The 12,636-nt window shown below is 40.7% G+C and overlaps 1 protein-coding gene across 6 annotated transcripts in view; it reads left to right on the top strand.

Moving 5' to 3' along the window:
* tnrc6ba (trinucleotide repeat containing adaptor 6Ba) overlaps positions 1 to 12,504 on the top strand; it is a 196,546-nt gene extending 184,042 nt beyond the window's left edge. For all 6 annotated transcript variants that reach the window (XM_059953568.1, XM_059953567.1, XM_059953570.1 and 3 more), the window contains 3 exons: positions 1,173 to 1,252; positions 5,321 to 5,460; positions 6,544 to 12,504. In XM_059953568.1, the coding sequence (XP_059809551.1) occupies positions 1,173 to 1,252; positions 5,321 to 5,460; positions 6,544 to 6,913 (590 nt within the window). In that variant the 3' untranslated portion in view covers positions 6,914 to 12,504. The remainder of the gene's footprint in view (positions 1 to 1,172; positions 1,253 to 5,320; positions 5,461 to 6,543) is intronic.
* The last annotated feature ends 132 nt before the right edge of the window (positions 12,505 to 12,636 follow it).

Here is a 12,636-nt window from a genome sequence, read left to right as displayed (position 1 = left end):
AGAATACAAGAGCAAGAAAGTTCTGATACAGTTCGATAAAACGTTTGCAAAGCTGAGGAGGCTGAGGAAGAACCTGATAGAATTTAACAAAATAGTGGGAGACAGATATCTGAAAGCAAAGGAAGCAGGTTAAGAAATCGTCAAAAGGGTGGCTGCAATCTGGTGGGGCAGATGCTCCCACAAGACTTGGGATGGCATGGTTATTGTCATGCTTTGCGGTGCCAGTGAACGGATCAGGGTTTAATTTCTGCCACTGTCTGTAAGGAGTTTGTACGTCTCTCCGTGACCACATGGGTTTCCTCCAGGTGATCCTACAGTCTAAAAAGACGTGTAGGTTAGGGTTAGATGTATAGGCATGCTATAATGTTGTTGGTAGAAACATGGCAAAACTTGTGGGCTGCTCCTAGCTCATCTTCGGACTGTGTTTTCATTGCTGAAAATGATGCAATCCACTGTATGTTTCAATGTGCAGGTGACAAGTAAAGCTAATCTCTTTATCTGATGAGCATTTAAATTACCATGGTGTAAGGGGCAATGGACTAATTGCTAATAAATGGTATTGGTATAGATGGATATTTGATGGACGCATGCTCATGCTGGGTCAAAGGACTTGTTACTGTGCAGTGTGACTAAACATTGTATTATTAGATGTGGTGGCCTTCAGAGCAGATGTTGAGTCAAGGTTATTGAATCCTCAAGTGGAAGTGAGTGAACAGAACGATTTCCTAGTCAGGTAGATGCTGCTGCTGTTTATGGGATTTAGCCATGCTTGTACTTCTCAGATTACTCACAGTAACTGCATTATCAGACTTTCTTAAATCGAATTGAATGGTGGAACAGCCTTGAAGGAGTGTGTGGTATCCTTGTTTCAAATGTTCTATGATCTGAGACATCTGAATGTTATGAGTCTGCGTTTGACAAGTATTCATTGGCTGCAAAGTATTGTAAACTTGTGTAGGGATGCCTGAGTTTGTCCCTCCAAACCTGTCAGTAACTAATTACTGTGTCCTGACAGACTTCAATTTCATTCTGTACTAGCTCCCAGTGTTAATGAAATTTGGCAGTTCCCTTCTGTTTCTTCGTAAATATTAATTAGGCTGCCTGTCTATTGTAAATTAAAAACATTCTTTATTTTCAAGAAAAATGCACCTCATCTGCTTCTCTCTCTTTAGGTTCGAACTGGAGTGATGGCAATTCGGGTGGATCTGGTCGGGTCAGCTCTTGGCTCGTTCTTCATAATCTCACTCCACAGGTAATGAAAGTAGATTTATCAATGTCACAGAGCTGGCTGTGCTTCCTGGTGCATCTATAATGTTTTCTCTGGCATGTTAGTTAAGCCATAGTAGCTACTGACTGTCACCAGGCATTGCATACAAGTTTCTTGGTGTCCGTCACTTTTTGTAAGTCAGCAAGTAAATTTTCCTGAGCTGCCAATTCGTATAACCATATAACAATCACAACATGGAAACAGGCCATCTCGGCCCTCCTAGTCCATGCCGAACTCTTAATCTCACCTAGTCTCACATACCCGCACTCAGCCCATAACCCTCCACTCCTTTCCTGTCCATATACCTATCCAATTTTACCTTAAATGACACAACTGAACTGGCCTCTACTACTTCTACAGGAAGCTCATTCCACACAGCTATCACTCTGTGAATAAAGAAATACCCCTCGTGTTTCCCTTAAACTTCTGCCCCCTAACTCTCAAATCATGTCCTCTTGTTTGAATCTCCCCTACTCTCAATGGAAACAGCCTATTCACGTCAACTCTATCTATCCCTCTCAAAATTTTAAATGCCTCAATCAAATCCCCCCTCAACCTTCTACGCTCCAATGAATAGAGACCTAACTTGTTCAACCTTTCTCTGTAACTTAAGTGCTGAAACCCAGGTAACATCCTAGTAAATCGTCTCTGCACTCTCTCTAATTTATTGATATCTTTCCTATAATTCGGTGACCAGAACTGTACACACTATTCCAAATTTGGCCTTACCAATGCCTTGTACAATTTTAACATTACATCCCAACTTCTGTAGTCAATGCTCTGATTTATAAAGGCCAGCGTTCCAAATGCCTTCTTCACCACCCTATCTACATGAGACTCCACCTTCAGGGAACAATGCACTGTTATTCCTAGATCTCTCTGTTCCACTGCATTCCTCAACGCCCTACCATTTACCCTGTATGTTCTATTTGGATATTTCCTGCCAAAATGTAGAACCTCACACTTCTCAGCATTAAACTCCATCTGCCAACGTTCAGCCCATTCTTCTAACCGGCATAAATCTCCCTGCAAGCTTTGAAAACCCACCTCATTATCTACAACACCTCCTACCTTAGTATCATAGGCATACTTACTAATCCAATTTACCACCCCATCATCCAGATCATTTATGTATATTACAAACAACATTGGGCCCAAAACAGATTCCACCACTACTCTCTGGCATCTCCCATCTAGCCACTGTTGAATCCATTTTATTACTCCAGCATTAATACCTAACGACTGAACCTTCTTAACTAACCTTCCATGTGGAACTTTGTCAAAGGCCTTGCTGAAGTCCATATAGACTACATCCACTGCCTTACCCTCGTCAACATTCCTCGTAACTTCTTCAAAAAAGTTTTCTTCATGAGTTTTAGAAACTGCTGTATTATTCCATGATTCCATAAAAGAGGTATTCCTGTTGTAAACTTTTTATTTTTCACTTTTCATTGGATATCCATTATAGCATGTCGAACTGTAGTTGATATCCTATACATTGCATAGAGATGGATTGAAATTGAAAAACTGGAGGAGGAAACTAAGTGAGACAGAGTAGGAGATCAGGCTGACACAAAGGAGCCAGAGACAGAAGCAAAAGCCCAAAATAAATGTTATTATTAGCGTTCATATATGTCACCATATACAACCCTGAGATAGATTTTCTTGTGGGCATACTCAGCAAATCTATAAAATAGTAACTATAACAGGACCAGTGAAAGATCAACCAGTGTGCAGAAGACAACAAACTACAAATGCAAATATAAATAAATAGCAAATATGAGATAAAGGGTCCTTAAAGTGAGATCATTGGTTGAAGGAACATCTCAATGATAGGGCAAGTGAGTGTGGTTTTTCCCTTTATTCAAGAGCCTGATGGTTGAGGGAATCTTAGAGAAAAGGAAGAGTCCAGGATTTCCTGAAGCTCTAAATTGAGGGCACTAAATTGCAGAGCCTAGTGTTCAATGTCTGACCATTTGAAATTGTTTGTCATTGTCTGCTGGGCAGCCTGATATTTTCCAGCAAGGGTAGTGGAACTCAGTCCAGTGATTAACACCAAAGGTTTGGATATCAATGTCTAAAGCAAACATGCCACAAAGATTTACAAATCCAATAAACAAAATATATATACTGCTAGACCTGCTGAGTATGAAAAAAGACAGAGGATTTGTGAAAACTGTTCTGATGAATGGTTTTTGTCCTGAAAAATTAACTATTTTTCCATGGATGTTTCTTGATCATTTGAGTATGTTCAGCAATTTCTTTTTCTTATGAATTATGGAATACACTAATACTGAGATAATCTGAAAAAATAATTGAATTTGAATTCAAGACATTAATTGCCTTAGTAATCCTCCTACCAGTGATTTTTATGGAGAGCCAGTGGGATATATCTGTTCTACTGATTAATTGACTTGAGGAATAAAAGATGAAACCAAATTTTAATGCAGGGAGGCAGTCATACGGCACTGAAATGGGCCCTTCAGTCCAAATAGTCCTTGCTAAGGTGCCTACGTGAGCCATGTGCCTATCCAAATATCTTTCAAGAGTTGTTCTTGTGCCTGTCTCTACCACATACTCTATATTTAAAAACTTGACACTCAGATCCCCTTTAAATCAGAATCAGTTTTTAATGACACTGGCATATGTTGTGAAATTTGTTACTTTTGCAACAGCAGTATGATGCAATAGATAAGAGGAAAATGTGAATTACAGTAAATATATATAGTTAAATAAGTAGTACAAAAATGAAATAGTAGTGAGGTAGTGTTCATGAGTTCAATGTCCATTCAGAAATCGGATGGCAGTGGGGAAGAATCTGTTCCTGAATTGTTGAATCTGTGCTTTTAGGCTCCTGTACATCCTTCCTGATGGTAGCAAAGAGAACAAGGCACGTCCTAGGTGATGGGAGTCCTTAGTGATGGACGCCGCCTATGAGGCATCACTCCTTAAAGATACTACAGAGGCTAGTGTGCACGATAAAGCTAAATTTACAACTCCTTGCAGCTTAATTCAATCCTATGCAATAGCCCCCACCCCTCCCATACCAGATGGTGCTGCAGCCAATTAGAATCCTCTCAATGGTACATCTGTAGAAATCATTCTCCACTTTACCTTAAGCCTATTCCCTTTAGGTTACTCCCTACCCTGGGGAGAAAGGATGTGACCACCCACCTTATCTATGTCTTTATAAACCTCAAAGGCTACTCCTTAACCTCTTTTGCTCTAGGGAAAGCAGACATGCTTCTCCACTCTCTTTTTAACTCGGGGCCCACCCAGCAGCATTCTTGTGAATCTTAAGTGACCCATTCCATTTTGCTTTTAATATACCAACAGTGTCTTTTAGGATTCTTCTTCATCTGCTAAAAATATCTTGTCCCTTTTTTTTGTCCGCCTGATTTTCTTCTTAAGCAGAATTCCTGTATCTATCATACACCTCATGGAATTTCCTTGATCCCAGCTCCAGTTGCCTCCTTTTTCCTGACCAGAGCCTCACTATCTTCCCTAATCTTACTATTTTGCCTCTAACCTCTCTCTATCTCACTTTTCAAAGCCTCACACTTGCCATATGTCTGTTTATTTGTTAACGGCTTCTCCCAGTCAATCCCTGCCAGTTCCTGTCCAGTGCCATCGAAATTTAGTGCTTTTTGTCAGTTCCAAAAAGTGATGGGCATTGCTCCTGAGCATTGGAAGCTTTGCTCTTTGGTTGATGCGATTAATCTGGGCTGTGTTTTCTTTCTCTAAGTGGATAGCTTTTGGGCCATGTGGAATAAAGGCTTTGGCAGGGCCGGGTACGAGATCACAGCTTATGTTGGCATAGCGGATGATTCCAGAAGTTGTTGGGTCGGGAAAGAATGAACAGTATTGGGATTGAGCTCCATCTTTAAGCTGCTCTATTGGAAAAACGTTAGCTGTAGGCTCAAGTATAAAAGACATCGCTTAGATGGGTGACAAAGATTTAACATTGGATGAAGGCCCTGTTCTCCTGTTAGAAAAGTAGTAGAAATAGAAAAGGCAGTTTTCACTTAAGTAGATTAACATTGCTTCCCTCAGATTGATGGCTCCACTCTCCGAACAATCTGCATGCAGCATGGCCCGCTGATAACATTCCATCTGAACCTGACACACGGCACCGCATTGGTCCGGTACAGTACCAAGCAAGAGGCTGCCAAGGCCCAGACTGCGCTACACATGTAAGTATCTGGCTTTGAAGTAATAAGATTATTCCTGTGCCTGTTTCTCCCCCTCCCCCCCCACCCCGCCAACTAAATTGTTCTCTAGATGGGGAGGTGAGAACAATCTATTCAGAAGTTATTGACACCAGCCTCTCCGTTCAGCATTGCATTCTGTTTAGAATTTTGATGACAGAGGCAAATGTATACAGAAACGCACAATTCAAATTGGCAAAGCCGCAAGTGAACCTTCGCCTGCAATGAGAAAAGAGCTCTTTCTGCTGGAGCTTAGTAGCTGCCAGTAGTGGAAAACCAAAATGAAAGGAGAATATACTGGAAATTCAAACAGAAGACTTAGTATCTGAAAGAGAAAGAGCAGACTAAAACCATGATCAAGTGCATTCCATCAAAGTTCACAGCTTATTGCACATGCTGAAAAATCCACTGAGCATTTCTGGTACATTTTTCCTCTTGCTTTATAAGGCTTTATTGTTGCTGTTCTGTTTTGGGTAAGGTTGTCGTCGTTGCTTTCTGTGCCTTGTGGTGCATCAGGTGGCAACCTTGCTGTTTCTTTAGCTTTTTTTGGTCTGTTTTTTATGAAGCCGAGTTGCTAGCTTGATACTCAACCCAGCATAAATGGAAAGTGCAAGGAGCCGGCCAGATTCAAACCCGGGCCACTCGCCTTGAAGTCCATTGCCGATGCCACTACAGCACTGGCCAGCTTTATTTGGGTGGTAATCAATTTGAATTGTATGCAGAATCGAAAATATAGCAGTGGTTGACTTGGGAAAATTGAGTGTCTAGTCATCAGTGTGTTCATTAAGCTTAACCTTGCTGCAACCTGGGATGAGTTTGGCAAATTCTATTTCTTTCTAAAGGATCACTTAGCTATTTGATTTGTGTATACGCTGATTACTAAAGTGCTGCTGGTTGAATTAATCCCACTTTCATGGAAGTAAGTTAGAAAGTTAATGGAGAGAAATCAAAAGAATAAATGAAAATGCCATTTGTTCACCGTTAAAACTATTTACATTTCTGAGCACCTTTTTTGTGTCCTCGGTACCTTCCCTTGCAAACCAGTTGTCTTTTCCTTTAATTCTGCAGGTGTGTGTTGGGGAACACTACCATCCTTGCTGAGTTTGTCAGTGAAGAGGAAGTCAACCGCTATTTTGCACAAGGTCAGTTGTCAACACCTTCCCCAGGCTGGCAGACGTTGGAGACAGGACAGAGTCAGATGGATCCAGTCGGAAGCAGCCTGCATACGTTCGGAGGTCGGGCCAGCCTGGGACAGTGGAACAGTGCCGGAGGAGTGGGCAGGGGTAGTGGGAACTTGGTGGGAGCCTCGCTTTGGGCAACCCCAAGCTACACGGCGAGCCTGTGGGGGGCCCCGAATTCCGACGATTCGCACCGAATGGGCAGTCCAGCACCCCTGCTACCGGGCGACCTCCTGGGTGGAGGGGCTGATTCAATTTGAACTTTTAAGCTTTCAACCTTTGACCTGTGACCTCGTGAACTTTTTTGAACAGCAGCACTAATGTGTTTTATTTTCAAACTGCAATAAGTTTCAAGACAAGTTTAAAGAAAAAAAAAAGGAGAAAAAAAAGAAAAAAGTGAAACAAATTAAGGGGGTCATCCACAGTCTCTTTTGTGCACATAGACACCTCCCTCCTAATTTTCGGCTACTTTTTTTTAATCAAAAAAAATAAAAAACTAAAAACAACAAAAAAAACATATCACACTTCAAAATACTTGAATCATGAACGCCAACATTAAAAATGTGAAGTACACTTTACCATCACACAATAAATAAGTTTTTTTTAAAAAGGTAGTATAGTTTTTCCTTACATGATCTTTTTCTCCCCCCTCCGTATTGAGAAGTTGTTGCAACAGGATATTTACTGAAAACTCAAAAGCAGGCTTTAAAATTTATTTTTTTTTGCACTGGGCACGTTTCCGTCCTCTGACATGCAATAGCGGAGACGTGGCAGAACCTCACGTATTAATGCTAGTGATTGACCAGGGCGGGCATTGAGCCTAGCAGTCATTTATTAGATGTACAAGTTACTGGCTATTACTATGCACCCATACCAGTGCTGTATGTGCCAGTCCTTTACGGCTGGGACATGGCAGTTACCATTGTCAAACTTGCATTGTGGGAAGGTGTGGGGTTGGAATTCAGCACAGACTCTTAAACTGCACCCCTGACTACTAAATACACCACCAAGACCACTACTAAATCACACAGACCAGAGAGGTTCCATTTGATTTCTGGTCAGTGCTGAATTAGCCTGTCTCGGCCACAGAGCCTGCTGTGCTAGGGCTTTAAATTGATCCCCATGGCCACCACTGTACGTGAGGGTTGGAAGCGAAGTCACAGTTTTTATTTGTGATGACTGTCAACCAACCCTTTGTCGGTGTGGCTTTGAGGTGGGGTCAGAGCTGAAATTAGCAGTAATGCCTCTGTGGTTGAATACCGAGCTCACACTCATTGTCTAGGGTCAAGGATGGATAATGGTTGCTTGGGCAAGGTTGCAAAGGGCTGTTAAGTCAATGGCATAGCATAATCTTAAGGAGTGGGGGGAGGGGGGGCGGGGGGAAGATGGCATCTCAACAGCATTAACCTCCATCTCCTGAAAGTGATATTAGGATCAGAGATGCCTCTGCTTGATTAAGGTTCTGAGCATAATTTTGATTATCAATTTCCACAAAGTTAGTTAATCCAAGGAGATGATGTTTCACTCCAATTTTGCCTGTTGCCTCCCTTGTCCAACCAAAGGTTGTCTTAATTAATTTTGGTTTATAATTGAGATGTTCCCAGCCCTACGCTACCATGCTGCTTATTTTGCGCTCTATTTAAGATTTGGTTACTGTATTTTTCTGTAGAAAATTGTAATTCATTTAGTGATAGCACAGCAATATCTTGACCACCACTAAAACGTGCTGATCAAGATATCATCCTGTTTATGGTGTCATGTCATCATCGTATTGCTGACGTTGTGTGCTGTCAATAGTTTATCCTGTGCCACTGTTTAGTACCGCAGTAGTCTTTTTATTTCCTTTCTTTTTTTCTCTCTCTCTCTGGGCTGAGCTGCCCTCTGAATGCTACACTCAAATGACATAAGCACTTAAAACCAATGTAGGTTAGAAAACTGAGTGTAGAGGTTTTCAAGTTAAATTTACATGTTGCACTCAGTTTCAAAGTGTTGTGGGGGGGGACTTGCATTGTGTACTGTACCAAGCTTTTAAACCAGGGGGTTCCTGGCGGGTCATTCATTTCCCTGCCCTCTCCCTCTTGAGGTATTCAAAACACTTAGCTAATCCAATGAAGGTGTTGCCGTAATTTAATTAAAAAATCTCCTTTAATATAGTCCTCCCTCCTTTGTATATGTTTTATGTTTTTTTTAAATCTTTGAGCAGAAATGTAGCTTTCCAATTGGCTTGGCTGGCTTGAGCCTTCCTACGTTCACCTGTACTGCCTGTAAATTGACACTTCCACAAAATGGCTTGTCGCCACTCACAAAGCCTCATCGGCACAAGTCTGCAAAACTGGTTTACAGCCAGCTGTTTACATCCCACAGTCCCCAGCAACTCCACTCTTAACAAGAGCTTCTCTGTAACTGCACAGGGATTTTGGAATAGGACCGAGCTCTGGGGACAACCCTGCTTATGGCTATAATAATCCTTGCTGTGTGCAGCTCACTTTCCTTTCCCTACACCATACAGGTTATTTCTTTGAAGTTACAGTCCATCTGTAACAGCAAGACATTCTGTGGCCATTCTGTGTACTTGCTGACCCTGAAGTATGCAAACAAACGTTGCTGTAAATCTAGGTTTAAAGTTACATCAGACTGTGTAGGAATAACTTTAGCATTTTTTTCTTGTTTACACCAAACATTGAGCATGTCTGCATGCGTATGCAGCACAATGATGCACGTACATTAAGGGATCACAGCTAGGGTCCTAAACGGACCTGGTGTGTGACCACATCATCGAACAAAAAGTCCAATTTAAACTTTAATTTAAGGATACTGAAAGTGTATTTCTTTAAAATGTTACATCAGGCGTGTATTATGAATGGGTTTGTGTTCATCTCCTGTCCAATTTTCCATTAGTGACAGTTATTACAGATTTCGCTCACTCTGAATTCAAATAATTTAATCAAATGTATTGAGTACAGTTGTGCTGGAGACTGGCACGCATCCTTAAAAAATACAAACACACGCACACCTAATATACACACACACAAACCTTCAACAGGCAGCAGACTAATTCAGTCTTGCTGCTGTACAGGCTGGTACTGGGTCCCAATTAATGGTAGATAAATGCCGAAAGCAGAGAGGAGGAACAGTACCTTTGTTCACTGGTCGATCACTATATAAAAGTTATAAACGTTTACGTATGAATGTTCTTTAATAGTTTAAAAGCAGTGTGTGCTTTCCTTTATTTCCTTCCCTTCATGTTTAAGCCCCTTTGGGTAAATTGAGCAAGAAAAGCATTTACTTGTTAAGGAAACTATATAAAAATGTTGTTAATGTTGTTATAAGTATTGCACCTTTTTTCTGTTTTTTAATTGCCCTCGTGTTTGGCTGTAGTGTTATTTTTTTTCTTATAGACAAAGTAAAGCATTGTAGAATGGGTGTGAGGGAGAAGGGTCTGCATGGTAATAACAAATGATGTAGGGGTAAGGGAAGGAACCATTCATTCTTTGAAAGTCTTCATGGGTTTGGAGGCACACCCATGTCAAGTCAGCTCAGTGATTAAAAGTGACTGTAATTAAAAGTTAATTTAATCCAGCTTCTGATTCAATCAGTCCAATCTGTAGAAACCCCTTACCTTTCCCCACTCATTCAGACATATTGTCACTTTGCATTTACCATGCTTCTCCCGCCCCTCCTCCCCAGTTCTAGCTCATATGCACACCCACCCACATACGCCTCACTCCTGTGTGCTTGCTCATCTTCCAGCACCTTGTGGAGTGATAAAAAATTCTGAATGTTAGGGAGGTGTCCAAGTGTTTGGCCTTGTCCTGTTTACATGATCTTTAGGGCTGTGTCGAATTGTTGAATTATTTTGAAGAATCTTACATTTTTAAAACAAAAAAAAATGTCTAGTTTGATTGAATAGTCTGCTGACCTTTGGGTCTGGAAGAACGGGGATACTGTACAAAATTACTGGTCACTATCTAATCTAGCCACCTATGCTCTGTTCATTAGTGGAGATTCTGGATATTGTTATAGTCACCAAAGGCTGCAGAATATTTTTAACTCCACTGACTGCGGTAACATTCACAGCAGCTAGTCCAAACTAAGGTGGATAGAGGGTGATGTTACCGGTACTCCATCGCACTTAATCCACATTTCCCTTTTGAGAATGTGGACTCTGAGACTGATTTATATGAACTGTTCTAATAACAGATTTTTAAAAATATTTTCAAATATTGTTGGCACAGTCCTACAAATTTTTCCAAGGCATTGTAAAGTCTGAAATCAGAGAAAAAAAACATTGAACCGTTCTTCCACCAAAACAGGATAACAAAAGACCAAAAATATGTGTTTCGTATTTTTAGATGAAAAACTCTGGGAGCATTTGACAGTGTTGTTATTATTTTAGTTTGCATTTTCTTTTTGTTTTGCTTCAATTATTTTACTTCCTCCTAAAATTTAAAGAAAGTTCTCAGGAATTTTTAGGGGAAAAGCCAGTTCCCGAAATGTTGTTTATTTTTAAGAGGGAATAAAAAAAAAAGCTGATGTTTGACTTTGATGAGATTTAGATTTTTAAATCTTTGTTGCACCAGTTCCAAACCTATCTAATTATGAGAATTCAACTTAAATAGTGATACCTCATAGTGGTCATAGAGCAGTCCTTCTGGAGAATTTCAGTTAGAAATAATATGCATACACAACTTAAATCACACTCAGTTTGACTGCAAGAGCAACTCTTCTCATCCAGGAGAAGATCAAGATAAAGAAAGGCTAGGGTGGAGGGTAGAGGTTTACCCAAAGTCCCTTCTCAATGTACAAAGACCCATTGCAAATTGGCCACCCTCTAGATGGAACCTTCTACTCAAGTACATGCGGCAACTGAGTTGCCTAGTATCTACTGCTGTCTTGTCCAAATCCTTAAGGAGCCATTAGTGGATCTATAGTGAGTTTGGGAACAGTTATTCTGGGTTAGTGTTTAACATGCTGTATGTTCACTGTGCTTCCCTGTTCTGATTGATCTTGCTATGTGTAGGGGGGTGGGTGGCTAGAAAGGGCCCAAATTATTTTCAAACAGCAAGAGTTATTGTTAGATGAAATTGCGGGGAATTATTGATAAAAGATAAGCACAATTTGTTTCCTACTCCCCCTATTCTGTTCACCATCCTGGCTTGTTCCTTTTTGCATGATGTTCAGGGGCCCTGGTTAAGAACTAGCAATTATTTAAACTGTTTCGGAGCCATTCTTTGTACTGTAATGCTTCAGAAAGGTGGGAACTTTGGGAGCTCAGTGAAAGGGGTTAGATTTGCTATATTACTGTTGTAGTAAGTGGTGTGTTTTAATGGTGAACAGCAGCTTTGAGTATTGCTCAGTTTGCAGCGGAGCATTGGTACTTCACTCTAAAATAGCATCCTGATCTCCAAAATCTGGATGACATCAAATGCTGCAACTGAAATCAATCTAGCTTCAGTTTCCAAGATTGCATAATCCCTACCCCACCTCATAGTTGCCCATTATTGAGATGTTGAAGTGTTACAAACATAGGTATATCCTGCAGCAAATCTATTGCTTAGTCACACACTCCACAGTAATAATCCTGAAATATCATCTTTCACAGAATAATTTCCAGTGTTACCCCTAAGTGATTTGAAGCATGTTGCAATGATTTTCCTTGTCATTTCTAGAACAAATTCTGGTTTTGATGTCACTGTTGATGGTATGATTATTTCTGAATGAATGTCGAAGTCCCTGATTATTGCTAAGCTAATTATTCAGTAAGTACACACCTACCTTTCTCATGTTGGGTGTTGGGGTGGAAGCACTTGAACGTCGTTTTGCACCCCTCCCCCACCCCACCCTACACAACTTGCCACTTTGTAGATGCATTTGCACTGAAGTGAATCACAGATGTATGTTCAGCAATAGACCCATGAGAAGCAAGATTTGCCGATGAACTGAGTATTTTAAAACACTGCTTCAAAACAAAATAAAAACACTG

This window comes from Hypanus sabinus, chromosome 29 (genome assembly GCF_030144855.1).
Source record: "Hypanus sabinus isolate sHypSab1 chromosome 29, sHypSab1.hap1, whole genome shotgun sequence".
NCBI classification, from domain to species: domain Eukaryota; kingdom Metazoa; phylum Chordata; class Chondrichthyes; order Myliobatiformes; family Dasyatidae; genus Hypanus; species Hypanus sabinus.
The sequence above is the reverse complement of the archived record's forward strand: the minus strand, read 5'-3'. Positions and strand labels throughout refer to the sequence as shown.